The sequence below is a fragment of the Siphateles boraxobius genome, unplaced genomic scaffold (assembly GCF_051911475.1).
Source record: "Siphateles boraxobius isolate OS27281-9 unplaced genomic scaffold, OSU_SipBor_1 6, whole genome shotgun sequence".
In the NCBI taxonomy this organism is placed as follows: domain Eukaryota; kingdom Metazoa; phylum Chordata; class Actinopteri; order Cypriniformes; family Leuciscidae; genus Siphateles; species Siphateles boraxobius.
Genome location: NW_027509186.1, coordinates 28,157,126 through 28,175,000, shown reverse-complemented (window position 1 = coordinate 28,175,000; position 17,875 = coordinate 28,157,126). Strand labels below are relative to the sequence as shown.

The following is a 17,875-nucleotide window of genomic DNA, read 5'->3' as shown; positions in this document are numbered from 1 at the left end:
ACAACAAAATGACTAAAACTAAATTAAATGAAGACTGAAAATATAAAAATAAAAGCTTAAGCTTTGGCTCAAGTTTTTACACTTATAAAACACATAATTTATGTACTGTAACTTAAAGTATAGTTTACCCCCCAAAAAATCAAGTTGTTCCAAACCTGTATTGAAGAAGATATTTTGACGAAAATTGGTAACCAAACAATTTGAGGGTGAATAAATGATGACAGAATTTTAATTTTTGGGTGAACAATCCCTCTCCTAAAGCCCCTTTCACACAACATTTTTGTATATCGCTAGAAAACAAGATGTACAATGCTGCACATGGATCTGTATAGGGACCCAAAGGAATCATTCAACAATTGATTCATTAAAATGAATCAGATTCTCAATGACTAATAAAGAGGAAGGGTGAATTTTTAGGCAAGTCTGATTTCTTCAGTCTGCTAATTAAAGTAGCTAAGTTATACTAATATGGAAAGTAGCTTGTTACTGGAAAAGTGACTATTTTTTAACAGCCGAGCTGCTGCTGTCAAGCTACTTTTAGTTAGCAAATCGCTAACACAACAGATAAGATGAGCACGTTCCTCCTGAACTGTATCGTTGGCCAGTGGTTTCGTCAGACTGGATTACCCAGTTTCAGGATCCAGCACAGGGGTCAGTCCAAGATGTCCTTCAACGTGTTTCCCCCACGGAAAAGCTTCCTGCTCCACTCAGTAGATTCTTATCGTGGCTCTCTGTCTCTCTCTCTGAGTGAGACTGAAACCCGCTTCCTTCCTCTACCTCCTTTCCCACATGGGACTCCATTGTGCAGTTAATGGAGCTGTCGGAGTTATAAGAACTTACACTGTAACAATGAGTTCCTCTTAGGCTTGGTCAGCAGTTTTGAAGATAATGTACAAGATATTGGTGACCTCACAGTCAAAGTATTCAGTCAGGCAGAAGTAATATTCAACAAATGACGGTATCTTTCACTTTGATGTATTTTCTTGTTTGTTTTTCAGTGATCGGTTCATAACCTAAATGATGCAACGGAAGCATGCAGTTTTCTCAAATTTTTTACCTCCACATTCATAATTGGCTGGAGTCCTGTCCTCATTCTTCATGATCACAGGGAGAGAAATGCATTATCGAGATTCAAGAATGCCTGATTTATTTCTAATGGTTTAGCATCCAAAAGCTTTGAGATCCATACGGAAGTCTTGAGATCTAAAGTGAAAACGCTTCTATTTATTTTCAAATTTAATACAACTGCTACAATTTGAGTGGAAAGTTTAAAATAATGCAAAATTATAATTTATAATGAATTATAATTCATTTCAAAATTCATAATCAGGCATTCTCTCCCTGTGATCACGAAGGTTGTGGGTACAATTCAATACCGGCAGGAAATGACTGAGATGCCCTTGAGAAAGACACCTAACCCCCAATCCCTCCCCGGACGCCGCAGTGAATGGCTGCCCACTGCTCCTGTGTGTGTCCACGGTATGCAGTGTGTGTGTGTGTTCACTACTCACTGCACCTAATGTATGTGCACTAACTTGGATGGGTTAAATGCAGAGGACAAATTCCGAGTATGGGTTACCATACTTGGCCTTCACGTCATGTACCTTTTGCCACTTGGATATGGTCAGTCTTCCTCCCCATTTCTTTGGGAGAAAAGGGGTTTGGCGAAGCTCCACTGACTGATGTCTGAGGTGGACAGGTGGTCGGCCAGGTCTGCTAGAGTCATCTGAGTTAATGTCCCTGGTCACGCCAGTTCCCTGTATTCTCTTTCCCACGCTGCCCGGGGTCAGAGGGGAGCAGCCTGCCGGATACAGGCCTCCCTCAAGACACTATCCACCAAACACTGGGCTTTTAGATCACCCCTAAAACTCTCTAACCAAAGGCATTGCAAATGTCCAGCAGAAGCCATTTCTCTCTGATACACTTAGAAATACCAGACTAGAACCCTTTAAACATAGATCTTCTGCCTCTTTAGGGTCATTAAATAATGACCTGTTAGAGGGCTCTCAGACCTCATATACAAACACGCACACAAATATTGCTACAGTCTTAATTTCATGGTGAAACAGATCAAGATTTGAGCCTTCAAAAACATTCATAGATGAGGCAGTATCATAGTGCTGGGCAAACTGAAAGAAAAAGCATGAGAGCTCATAATTCTTCTGGGAGAATGTAAAGAGACAGTCTCAATCTCAACACTGGCAGTCGCTGATTTACGAACCCCACCATCCTCAGCTAAAGTTCCTCTCTTGGGACGGGGTTTGGAGGGGAGGCACGTGGGGGGATAATGTTCTCGGTCTGTATCCCACTGTTCTTGTTTTTATTTACGTGTGGGAGTTAATGTTGCCATTGCTGTTTCTCGGGCTTGCAAAGCAGACAAGAAGCCTCCATCTGCTCTTTGCTAGAAAGAGGAACAACAGCAGTGAAAAAAGATAACATTAGCACAAACAAGCATGTTTAGACACTTAAAGGAATAACTCACCCAAAAATGAACATTCTGTCATCATTTATTCACCCTCATTTACTTTCTTGTAATGTCTCTGGGTTTTATTTCTCTTGTATATAATGAAAGTCAGTGGGGTCCATTTATGTTTTGGTTGATATCTGCTCACTTTTGGATTCCTCAATCATATCAGAAGTGCTCATAAGCACCTCTGACGTTTCCCTCAGAGACAATAGCAGGAAATCTAGTGACTGTTCAGTTAGTTTTTTCTTCTTCTTTCAGTCTAATGTGAGACAATGCACTTGTTTAGCAGTGTTTCTGCCCTGTAAGTGCACATTGAGAGTGTGGCACTAATTACAGTGAGAAGGAAGGGTCTCTTGTTTTCTTTTGAAATTAGGTTTGTTGACTCTTGCTCTGGCATGTTTTTTTTTCTCTGTTTTGTTATTGCCTGCTGTGACAGCACCCACCCATACCGCATTCTCTTTCCTCCCTCCACATCCAATTCCGAAAAATCCACTCCGTCAGTGGGGCCTATATTTGTGTTGGGCACTTCCTATTCGTTCTGACCTTTGACTTTCGGAGGCCCGGCAGCTGAACCATGGAGGGTGGTGTCAAACCCTGACCTCACGATGTCTCGGTACAGACAACACTGCAACCACATTCCTAACATGACAAAGTAATGTTTTACATTGTGAAATCTCCTGTTGATGGGTCAATGACATGATGCTCAGTGTTTTTTATCCGTATCAATTCATTTATTATAAACTGACCCTAAACTTTTGAACGATTGTCTACATCAAAAATACAATTCATATAAACAGAGACTTGAATACACCTCTTCTGTTATAAACACATTATTAATTTCTGAATAAAAATTGCATTTCAATATTTATTAGAATACAATTCTTAAAAAGAAAACCATATTAATTCCTGTTTAATATTATTTTATCAATATCAATTATGCGTCTCACCAAACTTTTAATATTTGTTATTAAATATATTATAGGGAAAAAAACTTTTTACCTTAAAAAAAGTGTAATTAATTTAAAAAAAGATTATGATTAAAGAAAACCGTTACTTTTTATGTTCAATTTATATGCTTTTTACTTTATGCTCAGACCACATGACATTTTTAGTGTAACTGAATTATGACTTTTCTTGACTTTCTTTTGGCTTTTTGTATATGAGTGAACGTGTACGATCGAGGGTGTGTGGTCAGGAAGATGCACTGTTTCCTCCTCACGCTAAAGGAAAGAATGGGGCCTAGGAGTGATGAGTGTGCCAGAATAAGGTCCACTTCCCTTCCCATGTCAAGAACTATATATACCCCAAAAACAGGAAGCTATGAGGGAAGGAATTGTGGGCAAAATTGAATCCTAGATAGACAAACTCCCCCCTATATTTTCCTGAGCTCACCAATAATTTTATACATATGCAAACACGTACCAAAGCACACATGAAGTATTTCCTTTAAGTTCTCAATAATGCATATCTTGTGACAGAAGCCAAAGGTTTATAGTAAAATGAAAGAAGGCAGTTAGATCAGGGTGTAGCTGATATTTATCAGACTTGTAAGTGGGGGAGCAGGTAGAGTTTCATTCTTACCATGACATGTTGATGTGTGGTAATGGGTCAAAGAGCTGTACTGCAAAGTTTTATTGTCATCTTTCATTTTACCTGTAACAACTTACACAACCAAGAAAGCAATTAATTTACAATGAAGCTGAGCCATTAAAATCCGGTTTGCAAATTCCCAAGATGTGGGAAATTTTAAAGCATATTTTCTATATTTTCAATTCATAAATTCATACAAAGCTGTAAAAATACATTTAAAAAAGCCATAAAAATGTTCACAATCACCCAGAGCTCTCAAACCCCCACAGATAAACACACACACACACACACACACACACACACACACACACACACACACACACACACACACACACACACACACACACACACACACACACACACACACACACACACACACACACACACACACACACACACACACACACATAGTCTCCAGCTTCACTGAAGTACTAAGGTATTACATTAAATTAAATTAAATTAATATAAAATCATTTAAAATCAACTTTTCAATACTCAATACTTCAAATGTATTTGAAGGTAATGTAATGTAAAGTAGCGATTGTTTTCAAAACTGACCAGTCTCTTATCTGAGACTGGCAAGAGCAGCTTCCAAATCCTCAGTACTCATCTTGCTGGATCTGTCTGCTGCTTTGACACAGTTAACCACCAGATCATCCAGTCAACCCTCATGATGAAGGCATCTCTGAAACCTCACTCCGTTCAAGTCTTACCTCTCAAGTAGGTCCTTTGGGGTGTTGTGGATGAGTGAGGTGTCTAAGTCGCAACATCTAGCTACTGAGGTGCCTCAGGGCTCAGTGCTTGGACCATTTCTCTTCTCCATCTACATGTCATCACTAGGATCTGTGATTCAGAAACATGGGTTTTCCTATCACTGATACGCTGATGACATACAACTCTACCTCTTATTCCAGCCAGATGATCCGATGGTAGCTGCTTGCATCTCAGTCTGCCTGACAGAAATTTCATGCTGAATGAAGGACCACCCCCTTCAACTCAACTTTGTGATGACAAAATTGCATGTGCTCTCAACCAAACCCAACACTTCATCAGAACTTCTCCATTCAGTTAGTTTTGTCAACTATAACCCCATCCAGGACAGCCAGAAACCTTGGAGTTGTGATCAATGATCAGTTATCTTCACAGACCACATTGCTAGAATTGCGAGGTCCTGCAGATTAACCTTGTTCAACATTAGGAAGATCAGGCCCTTCCTATCGGAGCATGCTACACAACTCCTTGTCCAAGCTCTTGTTCTATTCAGACTGGACTATTGTAAAGCTCTCTTGGCAGGCCTTCCAGCATGCACTCAAACCTCTGCAACTGATCCAGAATATTGTAGCAAGAGTGGTCTTTAACAAGCCGAAGAGAGCACACGCCACACCACTTCATAAACTTGCACTGGTTGCCAATTGACGCTCGCATCAAATTCAAGGCACTGATGTTTTGCCTACAGAACAACCACTGGCTTTGCACCCCTATACCTTAACTCAAGCTTCTGGAGGCATGTATAGGTCTGAAGTAGTGTGTTCTGCAAGTGAACTATGTCTTGTGGTGCCATCCCAAAGAGTCACAAAATCACTTTCACGGGCCATTACCTTGACTGTTGCTGGTGAAGTGACCTGCCTAACTCAACCCGAGCTGCTGAGTCTTTAGCCATTTTCAAGAAATGGCTGAAGACACATCTTTTTTCTTGACCAATTAATGGTAACACTTACTATTATATATTTATATTTTAAAAAACACCTCCCTACGTGTACTGTGCTAGACTAACTGGACTAGTCACTTGCATATTACTGGCCTTTTGTTGGTTTGATTGTTTCTATTGTTCTTGTTTTATAAGTCGCTTTGGATAAAAGCATCTGCTAAATGATTAAATGTAAATGTAAGTTACTTAAACAGTCACCTCATCTGTCGTTGGCTAGACGTACAGATAGCCCCGTCCCCAAACTCACAATACTGGTTGAGCCAAATGTTGCTATGCTGGGTTTGACAATATAAAAGATCAGAACAGACTTTTATTCAGCAAGCATGCATTAAATTGAAAAAAGGTGACATAAATTATAAATAATGTTACAAAAGATTTTATTTTTTAAACTTTCTATCTATCAAAGAATTCTGAAATAAAATATATCATGATTTCCACAAAAATATCAAGCAGCTCAGCTGTTTTCAACACAGATAATAAATAAGTGCATGAAGAAAAGTCAGTTTACGTTTTAAACATGGTTTATGTCAATGAATGTGAAACATTATACAGAATATTTAAATATTTTTTATAATAATTATTTCTGTTATTTTGTCCCATATGCACCTAATGACCTATGTTGCACATGCACTCACAAACCAATTTTAAATAATGAACTAAGACCATCAGATCACCATGTGTAAATCTTTGTCATTGCCCATCAAAAAGAAAAGAGAATATGAGCTTAGCTGGGATTGGCAACTGTCCTTTTAGAACATGTGCGTGAATCGTACATTTCCTCTCTCTCTTTCACAGGATGGACTCCAGACGGGGTTCTTAGGGTCGTGTAAAGAAGAAAGAGGGGTGAAATCAGCAGTGATGTAGTGATGACAGGTGTGTCTTTAATCTATGTGGGTTTCTCCCTTTTACTGCTTAGTCCTTTCCCTCCTTTCTTCTGTCTTCATTTCTTTCTTCTGTCTTCATCTTCATTTGTTGCTTCATTTTACAGTAATTACAGTGGATACTTAAATTACTTCACTCATAGTTATGACTGGAAGCTGATGTTCTGTCTCTAAATAAGAAAGTGATTACAGTAAATTATTTTGGCATTATGACATCATGTTCTTTTGAGATTAAAGATTTGTTATTGATTATACAAGATTAAACTGTTACCGATTTACTTGGAAATGTCTCAAGGCAATGTTTGGGACAGTTATGGTATTTAGTCGTTCGCCCTGCAGGGATACGCAGAATGCATGCATGCTCAATATGTTCACAGAGGCAACCCTGACATCCCCCACTCTTCAGTCAAGAAAAGGGAAATACGATGGAATCCCGATTGTTGATCAACCACTGCTTGGTTTTCTAAGAAGTGATGTCACAGTTAGCTGGACTGTTAGCATTAGCTAAGTTGCAAATCAACACTACAATTCACGAGTTCAAGAGACCTTTCAACCAAAAACGAAAAGACTTTCGATCACCTTCAAAAGACAATTGAAGATATTTTAATGAAACCTACATTAAAAGTTCCTTCTACTTTGACAAAAAGTTAATAGAAACATTGTGAAAGTAATAGTAAAAAGTTAAGACTTCAGAAGAGACACATTTGCTTTATATGATGAACTGGTTTTAATTTGGACTTTTATTCATATATAAACATTAATCAACTCGCATAACATAGAGCACATCAAATATGGTTAACGGCAGCTCAACCACACTTCCTTTGTAGTAGTCATTGATGTGACACTTTATGCTATGTACACTGCCATATAGTGTATGAATTTTTGTCATATCAAATGGAACACTTATCAGGTTTTTTTAATGTACAGGAACATTTCGTGAGCTTAGAATTATATGGTTCTATCTCCACTTTTGGTCGAAATTGAGTTTTTGACATAATCTTATCCATTAGGTGTTTATTAATGCCTGTGTGGTGTTATTTTTGTAAAAAAAAATATTTTGTTAGTAGTTATTAATAAAATAAAAAGGTTCCATCTCACAAAACAGCAGGGATTTAAAAACTTTGATGCTCAATATCTCAGAACTACCCTAAACGGAGATAGAACTGTATAATTCTAAGCTCACGATTTGCTGTTCCATTTGAAGGAAATAATGTTTCAAATGCACATAATGTGTTGCTGTTAGCTTTAGCATGTTTAGCCTTAATAGCCCCATCCACCATGTAGGGAAGGCTGTGATAAATGTCCAACATTACACACTTCATTATCTGTTTGTGCATTTTTCTGTGTGAACTTTCTGTGTGAACACACTGCTCACACTACTTAAAGCCTGTTCACACCAAGCACTATAACTAACTCATTTTAATAATGATTCTAATTCTATGAGAATAGGGAAGTTCACACCACAACAAAAATGAAAAACCACACAGAGGAACAATTTTTTTTAAATCATTTGAAGAATTATTGTTTTTTTTAAATCCACAGGCTTTAAAGAGCGTGAGTGTTTAAAGCGGCATGACAAAACTGCACAACACATTTATAGTAAACAGAACATTGTTGAGCGTTCATGTGGAAGCTTGTTATTGTTATCTTTATAGTTAGTTATATAAACTGTTCTTAGTGTGAATTAATCATTAATTGTTTTTATTCTAAAAAATGACTTTCTCTTACCAAACAAACCTTGCCTCGCATCTTACCATTTAGAAGCCACTCCCAGCTCTGTGTATACAAATATATCCTGTTTTGGCCTACCATATAGCCAGTTCAAATTTGCTGGTCAAAAAGTTCAAACAACACAACAGTGCTAAGTGACCAAAGTTGGACGTTAAGAACATCGTTGGCTTCTAATAGGCCTACATTATGACATAAGAATGCCAAAGCAGTTAATCATGTAGCCTTATCACTATTGCAATATCATTAACAGGGCGTAGGTTCACACATTTGCAGACTTCCTGACAATACAAAGCTTGAAAGAGAAAACAAAACCAATCAGTTTAAAAATAAAACCTTGATGGTGATATTCAGTCTAAAGATACTTATCACTGCATGAAACTGAACTGATTGACCATGCCTTTTCTTTTTCTTTCAGTTTGATATGAAACGTTAGGGAAACTCAGTGTTACCCATCTATGACCAACATATTCTGCTCATGGTGCAGCTAACGTCACTGTGACCAATTAGCTTAGCCGCAGGTGCCTGCTTATCTGAGAGGCACAGAAAACTGCAGGGAAAAGATTCTAGACTCCCGCAAATCAAACAAGACCGATGAGCGGACAGATGGGATGAAGAGTATGAAAGGGGTGTAAACTTCCGTATCGAGACTTTATTATCAGTTTAAAAATCAAGCAGACTGTAAGCATAAGTGAGTGCTAACATTAGTAATTTACAGGAATAGGCTACAATGCTATGCTACTTGAAGCTAATGGAATGTTAAGGGGTTAGTTCACCCCAAAATGAAAATGATGTCATTAATTACTCACCCTCATGTTGTTCCGTAAGACCTTCGTTCATCTTCGGAACACAAACGAAGATCATTTTTATGAAATCCGAGAGCTTTCTGACCCCTCCATTGGCAGCAACGCAAAGACCACTTTCAAGGCTCAGAAAGGTAGTAAAGACATTGTTAAAAATAGTCCATGTGACTATGGTTCAACCATAATGTTATGAAGCGACGAGAATACTTTTTGTGCGAAAAAAACAAACAAAAACGACGACTTTATTGAAGAATTTCTTCTCTTCTGTGTCAGTCTCCTACGCTGTTGACATAGTAAACACACGGCAGCGCTTTCGGGTTCTACGCCAGAACGGCGGTTTTGTATTGGCCAGCTCCTGCGTCAGCATCACACGCATGCGTCAAGGTGCTCACGTGAACCGCGTCGGACAATTGACATCGGCATTCTGACGTAGAACCCGGAAGCGCTGCAATGTGGTTACAACATAGGAGACTGACACAGAAGAGTCTCCTGTGTTCCAAGATGAACGAAGTTCTTGCGGATTTGGAACGACATTTTTGGTTGAACTAACCCTCTAAATGAAAATACAAGAAACCATTTATATGTTTATCACTTACTATCATTTAAAAAGGTTTGGTAGAAAAAAGGTTTGGAAAGATATCTCTTAAGCCAATCAAATTCTGTAAAAACAGTAGAATTGTGTGATATTATTACAATTTAAAACAACCGTTTTCTATTTTAATATAACTTATAACTTTTAACTTATTCCTCTGATGGCAAAGCTGGATTTCCAGCATCATTACTCTGTCTTCAGTCTCACATGATCCTTCAGAAATCATTCTAATTATGCTGATTTGATGCTCAAGAATAATTTCTTACCATTATTACGTTGTGCTGCATAATATGTTTGTTTGATGAATAGAAAGTTAAAAAGAACTGCATTAATTTAAAATAAAAAAATCTTCATAAATATATTTATTTAATGTGTCCTTTCTGAATTAAAGTTGCTCTAAGCGATGCCATGCGTTTTTTAGGCCAAATCATTTCTGTACAGCAAACATTTCCTCACTATCCGCTATCTGCCTACTGTCCCCTGAACACACTGTAAAAAAACGCGGTCTCTACAGACACCCCAGGCTCCACAAACAGCAACAAAAACAAACTGGGCTAACCCGCACCACGAAATATAACAAACTGTTCCAGCCAATTACCGACAAGAAGGATTTGGGGGTGGGGTTTGGGGGGTTAGTGCACTGATGAGGAGGAGGGAGGGTCTAGCTAGCCTCCGTTTTGTTTGACAAAACTTCGAACGTGAACAAGAAGTGACGTCACCCAACATCGCTTAGCCTTAGAGCACCCATAAAGTATTAATTACTTTAACGAAAAATTACTTACTGACCATCAACTTTTGAACAGTAGTGTACAATAGCAGTTACCTCAGGATGATTTTATAATTATTTATACATTTTTGAGAGTTTTGGGGTGATAAATAGAAAATCTTAATGCTTGGTCTCTGTACAGAGACATATTTGAGTGTCTGTGGGCTGGTGTTGAGGACAGGTGTCAGACCAGGCTGGGCCCACATGTCAATGCTCCCTAGGGAGAGCTAGAGCGGCTCAATCCTCCATCCCCCTTTCAAGCCTCGGCTTCTCTCTTTGAATGGAGGAAGAGGAAGAATGGGGGGGTGAATGGCAGGTGATCCTGTCTGAGGACCAATAATAACCCATCAAAATTTTCTCTGCCTTCATCTCATGCTCTGACCAGAGCTGCGGACAGCAAATCTGGCTGCCAAACTAGTTATACAACACAATAATTACTTTATGTGAATTAGTGAAGTTAATATTGGAATGCTTTCTGATTAATTTGACTAGAAAATTGTACTCTACAGCTGTCTAGATAATTTCCTTTTCTAATAATCACATAGGGTATAACATTCATTTATAAGTTCTTTGGATGTTGCATTTATACCATAGGTGGTAAAACAAAGTCTAATCTGATTCAGACTAAAAGCTGAATAGATCCATCCTGGAATAACCGATATCAGTTTCATATGAAGAAATCATGATACAAAGTAAATTATTTCAGGATTTATTGTATGAAAAAATATATATTTCTGGCCTTTTGATAAAAGGCACAATACATAAACATATATACATTTATCTTTTATAAATACAAATTATTTACAATCCAATTAAATAGTATGAATATTTTGTACAATATTGCATTGTTAAATTAAGAATGAAATATAAAAGTATCAATTTTGGTTTAAATGGTTTTAAAAAATATTAGGAAACAAATGGCACATACAAAGAAAAAAGGAAAAGGAAAAAAGAAAAGAAAAAAATTCTACTCTTTTTTTTTGTTTTTGAAAAAGACCCTAATGCAAGAAGGTTCACAAAACCAGGAAATCTTGACAATAATGAGGCTATCAGTTTGAACCCACTGGTCCTTTCAAGCCCTGGGAATGTCGGAAATAGCTTGGCAGCAGTGAACGTTGACCGGATGAAAGCTGTACACAACAACATCCATCATGCACTGCTGTTTAAACAATTTGAACCCAAGTCATTTTCTCGTTGAAAAACATACTCCTGTAGTTAAAAAAGTTTTTTTGTGTGTGTGTTTCTAAGGAGTAACTTCTTCATTGAGCTATAACACGTTAAAAGACGAGGCACTTAATCAAGATTAGGTTTGGTTTGAGTGAACATCACTGATAGTCAAATCCATTGTAGGCACTAAGAAAAATCACAGCCATAATAAACTGTAGATTCCCAAGACATTTGTTCACAGCCGAAACAGCTAGTTTCGATAACTTTGATTGCTTATCATCACAGATCCATTGATAAATAGCATTTCGAACCATATCCGAAAATATATAAATTATAAAATACTCCATGGTCACAGTTCCAGATCCTTCAGTTGCACCTTCTTCACCCATAAGGCTGATTGACTGGGCATCATGTGATTTATAGAGTGAGATGAACTTCAGGATGTCTGTTTTCTTCCTTTTCAAGGCTTCTGTGATTAATGAATCCTTGTTTCTTCTCAGCTCTTCCAGAGAGTTCTTGTTCTTTAGGTACATTTTAAATATGATGAAATATGTATAAATTCTATTTGGGTCATTTAAAAAAAAAGAGGAAAAGAAAGTAGTGCAAATAATGCAAGTCTTCAAGTCTCTTGCTTTGTCTTCGCAAAATGTCCATATCAAAAAGTAGTCCTTTTACTGAGCAGCATGAATAAATAAATAATATAATGCAGATATAATATATACTCTCTTCACGTCTTCCTTTTGTCCTTTAAGACTGTAAACATTCTGGGGGTCGGGCCCTCTGGTGATTAAGGGAATCCAGATAAAAAAAATACTGTTAAACCTGAAGAAGAACGAAAAGAGAAGGAAACTATAAACGTACGTTCTTTGAATGCATCACACTGAAATCATAAATAACAAACTGAGAAAAATGTCTAGAGATTCTTACCTCAGTAGCAAATACACATTGTTCTATGTGTTCAGGGATGATGTACACAGGCTGATACACACCCTCTTTCGGATAGTTCAAAGGTGGAACTAACAATGTAGATTCAGAGTTTTTCCTGAAATGAAAAACGCATCAACATTTTATTTGCACATTTGGTGCCATCAAATAAAAGCCGGAAAACATGAACACGAACTTACATGTCTAGCTTGTTGTTTGTAGGTTTTTCGTCAATGCTCATATTGTAGTCCACCATCTTCTGCTTGTAATTTGATTGAGTGTCTACAGTGGTAGATCTGAATGCCACATCCTTATTGGACACCTTAAACGGACCACCAGGAATGAGGAAGGCCTCCTTCTCTCTACCTAATGTCGAGGACGGGTTCAAGGAGACACGGTTATTGATGGACTCCAGGTCGTTGCGCACAGTGGTCGAGGTGACTTTACAGTCCCGTCGCATCTGTCTCAGCACCACGATGGCAGCGCAGATGACAAGAGTGAGAGTGATGAGGCCTAGAGTAAATGAGACCACCATGGCCGCTGGAAGAGAAGGGCTGGTCACAGGGGGCTTCTCGTTATACTCGCATCGTGTTCCCATGAAACCTGGGGGGCACTTGCAGACGGGCCCGGAGAAGTGGGTGTAGCAGGTCCCTCCGTTCTCACAGGGCATGCGGCTGCAGGCGTCAGAGCGGACGCTGCAGGATTTGCCTGAGAAGCCAAGCGTGCATGAGCAGGTGTAGCCATTGATGCCGTCCACGCAGGTGCCTGCGTTTTGGCAGGGGTCACTTGCGCAGTCGTCTATGTTTATTTCGCAACGTGAGCCTGTGAAGCCGGAGCGGCATCTGCATGTCAGTCTGCTACCCAAATCGAGACATTGGCCACCTTTAAAAAAGCCCCAAAGAGGAAGTTAAAATCACAAACTATGTTAAGGTATTAGCCTAAAAATAAGGGAAGGTGAACTGAATAAGGGCAAGGGAGTTAACCAGAGCAATTATAACCCCTGGGAATGCAATGGTAAAGTTTTGAGACTAATAAAGGTCTATTGCTTTATGACAGCTCTATCTTGCCATTCATATCAGTGTAATAGCCTCACTGGCGTCTTTTCTATCATGCATGAGTAGTACGTCATGTACTGTGGATGCATCTAAAAAAAAAAACAACAAAAAAAAACTGAAGGATCAGCAAGTTGCCTGAGGCGGAGGACGCTGGAATGCTGTGGTGGACGAAGTACACAAATCCAGGACTTAAGTAATCTTTTATTAGGGTATCTGTACTTTTGCTCAAGTTAAAGTATTAAGTCCTTATTTTCAATTTCACTTAAGTAAAAGTACAAAAGTACTTGAATTTTAACATACTTAAGTATTAAAAAGTACTGTTTGATGAATGTATATTTATTTTGAAAATGTATACTCCATTCTACTGCTTTCATTCAAGCATTTGATACTATGGGCTTAAACACCTCACCTTTTACGGCAGATTTAATTTATAAAGCAACTGACAGTCGTGACCTAAATATGATTTTCATTTACAATAATAAATCCTAAAATTTGGCATTAGTATCTTACTTTTCACACCATCAGTCACGCACTCAATCTCCGAGGATCCCGTTCTTGAGTCTGACTTGTAAATTCAGTGAATTGTTAACTGGAGACTCGCTCCGACCGGATCATTTGAATCAGCGAGTTGTCGACTCGAGAACAGATGCAGTCGGATCAGTCCAATTCACAAATGAATCATTCTGTGAGTTTTGCGTACCAATTTAACAGGTTAATTGAAAAGAATCAGCTTGTTTCACGAAACGGACACCGCTATCACGTCACGGAGCGGGTGACGATTTCTTCAGTTCAAAATAACGAGGAACCACATGCTTTTATGAAATGTAGTGGAATGAAAAGTATATTATGCTTTGGAATGTAGTGAAGTATAAGTAAAGTTCCCCTAAAATAAAAATACTCCAATAAAGTACAGATACTTGAAAAATGTACTTAAAGTCCCAGTAAAGGCAATTAAAAAAAATTCTAAACACATTATAAATGTTAGAAATGTATTGCTAAAACATATTACAAAGACTGTGAACTGTGAAGTATTGAATTGTGGAGTTAGACAGTTAAACAGTTTTTCACCATTGCTATTTTACGGATTTTTTGGCCGGGTCGATGACGCACTGGAGCCCCTGAGCTCCTGGACACGCCCCTACTTGATGACGCACTAGAGCCGCTGAGGCTGGCCGCTCAACTAACAATATAACTAGAGCACATTCGCATCAGTTTGGCGCTCAATCGCGAGTTGCTGTCAGTACTGTTATTTGTTACTACAGCCTACAGTTCGCTAGTTAGCTATGTCTTCGTCACGGAAATGCGTACTACCTGGATGCGATCATTTACAAAACAGAGCCACCTTGATGGAGAGCTGAGGATCACCACCAAAACCCGCCTCTGTAGTGATCATTTTACACGGGATAGTTTTATAGACTTTCGTCGGACACAACTGGGATTCACTGATCCGCTGTTACTGGTGAATGGGGCCGAACCGACTATCTCCCGCCTCGGCCTTCATCCTCCCGTCGCGCCGACAACTGGTGCCGTCATTGGCAGTGTGTGCCCACCAATGAGTCTAAGTTGCCTTGTGTGCTTATGCTATAATTAACCTAATAAGCTGCTGGGAGCATCCATTCCGGCTGTAGCGGGTGACAGTTGAGTGTGGCAACGGCAGCTTTACCGTGAGTGGGCGTGGTTTCAGCGCAGCCAGCGGACACGCCCCCAGCGTTTGAGAGCACTACTGCTCATTTTTTTCAAGATTTTGATAGCTTATTTTATGTACTTGCCGGCTTTTTTATCATTCAAATTTGGCTGGGTGGCTAATAACACATTTTTCTGTGACATGACAAACTCAGAACACATACTTCATTTTGACTTTACAGGGACTTTAAGTACAGTAACTATGTAAAAATACATTGTTACCGTCCATCACTGCTGGAATGTTTTGCATTTAGGACCAAAGATGAGATGAGCTTATCAATGTGCTTACCATTGGCACAGGGGTCACTGCTACACCGGTCGATTTTCTTCTCACAGTTGGAGCCCATGTAACTGGCAAGACAGCGGCAGGAGTAGCCACCGGTCCCCTTTTCTGTACAGGTTCCTCCATTGAAGCAGGGTCCATCAGCACAGGTCATAGCGCTGACCTCACAGTTCTTACCATAGAAGCCTTGAGGGCATGTGCAGGTGTAATCATTCACCAGGTCCTGAGAAGTAAAAAGCAAAAGCCATTAACGTTCGAGCTCCACCAAAGACAAGAAAGGACAAAACTCAAGTGTATAGTGTCATAACTGGCTGCTTACGTTGCAACTGCCTCCGTTCTTGCACGGATTGCTGTCGCACTCGTTGGTCTCGATCTCGCAGTTTTTGCCACTGAAGCCTGGCTTGCAAATGCAGGTGTAGCTGCCCTGGCCGGTGTTGGTACAGGTGGCATCGTTCATGCAGGGCTTGTGATTGGTGCAGAAGTTCAGATCCTCGTTGCAGAACAGGCCACCCCAGCCTTCCTTGCAAGTGCACTGAAATGGCTGGTTGCAGGTGCCATGCAGGCACCCCGGGTATCGCTTGCACTCATCGCAGAGGGGGCCATCCCACCCGAGGCGGCACTTGCACTCACCCGGGGCCTCACAATAACCGTGCTCCTCGCTACAGCCAGACGAGCAGATGGCTGTTTAAAAGGAAGAGGGAGGAAAAAAAAAAAAAAAAAAAAAAAAAGGGGGGGGGGGGGGGGGGCGGGGGGCATTAGAATGACTGGCATCATAAAACAACCCCCTTCTAGAGGCTCAGGCACATCAAGTATTTGTTAAGTACTAAACTAAGCAGCTGGGACACACACAAAAGAAACACATGCCGCCTTTTTCACGGAAGGCAGAGCATATTAGGTTTCAACGCGTGTCCTTGTTGAATTATGCCATTTGCTTCTATTGTTAAAGTGAACAAAAGCTAACTTAGAAGTTTTATGTGGCCGCGTAAACCGTTGAACTTGGCCGCGATTTTTTTTCATGATCTCTACGGTGCACATAATAATGCACAACATTCGAAAAAACACTTACGTTCTGTTTTTGAATACACTTACGTTTTAAGCAATATTCGTCTTTCCATCCCGGCAGGCAAATTTTGTTTCCAGCGGCGTCACAGTTGTAGTGGCCGAGCGCATCACTCCTTGGGCGGCATAAAACCGAACATTCCTCGCCGTAGTAGAATTCATTGCACACGACGCGATAAGAAAAGCGCAGTTGGCTTTGCTCTCCGAGATGCACGTCCTGGGACCAGTCCTCGCCGATAGCGAGTCGCCGTTTGGTGGCCAAACGGCTGATCATGTTGTTGATATTCTCTGAAATGCGTGTAAGATAAGTGTTAAATACAGGCGTAACAAATAAAAGTTTAACTACTAAAAAATAAAATAAAAACAGGTGAGGGCGCATACCTGTTGACTGGTCAGAGGACTCTGCGTTCCAGGCTTCGATTATCAGCGAGACAGTCCCCTGTAATGACAGCAAACTCTGTTAAATATGTATTATACATGTATGCATACATAGGCCTACATAAGAAGTGATAGTGAACCGTATAAGGCTTATTTTGAGCTACTCACCGGCCACTTGAAACTAAAAGGCACGCGAATATGCGCACTGCTGGAGATGGAGTCCGCGCTGAATACATCTGTCATTCCAGTGCCGTAAGTGCACGGCGGCTCGGGTAGTATGATGTCTTGTGAATGCTTCAGGCAAACGCGGAAAAAGATCTGGCAGTCGCTGGACTGTTTACACACACTGCTTGTGCTTGTGAAAGAGTGCACTTTCAACTCAAACACACCGAAAGATTCAGCCTATGGAAATAAAAAAGGACTATAAGATTAGCACTGTGAAAACACTGGTCAAAAGAAGCGGCTTACATTCAAATACATGTGAAATACTCACCTGGTGCGCTGATATGAAAATTAAAAAACACGTTAATAAAAAACAAGCCATTTTGGATCTTCTTGTCTGCTACTGAACGATAGCAGACTGCAAGAGTAGTCCGATATGAATGTTTGTAGTGGTATCCACGATTTAAGGAAAACAAGCAGCTAGTTGATAAAAATATCAAATGCAATAAGCTAAATTACTTAACTATTTGAAAAATGTTAATGTCGTCTGTGTCGGAGCTTACAGAGCAAAGAGAAACAGATTTCTTGATCCAGGAGACTTTGGACCCGTCAGTTACCTTTCGTGGAGT

At 39.6% G+C, this 17,875-nt stretch overlaps 1 protein-coding gene and 1 long non-coding RNA gene across 2 annotated transcripts in view; one reads left to right on the top strand and one right to left on the bottom strand.

Annotated features, from left to right (window-relative positions):
• LOC143716254 (uncharacterized) overlaps positions 1–7,320 on the top strand; it is a 14,238-nt gene extending 6,918 nt beyond the window's left edge. The window contains exons 2-3 of the long non-coding RNA XR_013195968.1: positions 6,561–6,638; positions 7,024–7,320. This is a non-coding gene — a long non-coding RNA (uncharacterized LOC143716254). The remainder of the gene's footprint in view (positions 1–6,560; positions 6,639–7,023) is intronic.
• Positions 7,321–11,228: 3,908 nt separating this feature from the next.
• Positions 11,229–17,875, bottom strand: dlc (deltaC). The gene is made up of 9 exons (XM_077208591.1): positions 17,578–17,875; positions 17,253–17,486; positions 17,088–17,145; positions 16,737–16,994; positions 15,967–16,328; positions 15,654–15,870; positions 12,827–13,508; positions 12,630–12,744; positions 11,229–12,524 (listed from the first exon to the last, which is right to left on the bottom strand). The coding sequence occupies exons 1-9, from the start codon at positions 17,626–17,628 to the stop codon at positions 12,519–12,521; spliced, it is 1,983 nt and encodes a 660-aa protein (XP_077064706.1). The 5' UTR covers positions 17,629–17,875; the 3' UTR covers positions 11,229–12,518.

What these genes read in the sequence shown, in the direction of transcription:
- dlc (XM_077208591.1), bottom strand. Translation starts at nt 17,628, where the DNA reads ATGGCTTGTTTTTTATTAACGTGTTTTTTAATTTTCATATCAGCGCAC. An exon ending in GTCCTCTGACCAGTCAACAG is followed by an intron (nt 16,995 to 17,087) that starts GTATGCGCCCTC and finishes CACGCATTTCAG; the next exon opens with AGAATATCAACAACATGATC. An exon ending in AGACGAATATTGCTTAAAAC is followed by an intron (nt 16,329 to 16,736) that starts GTAAGTGTATTC and finishes CCTTTTAAACAG; the next exon opens with CCATCTGCTCGTCTGGCTGT.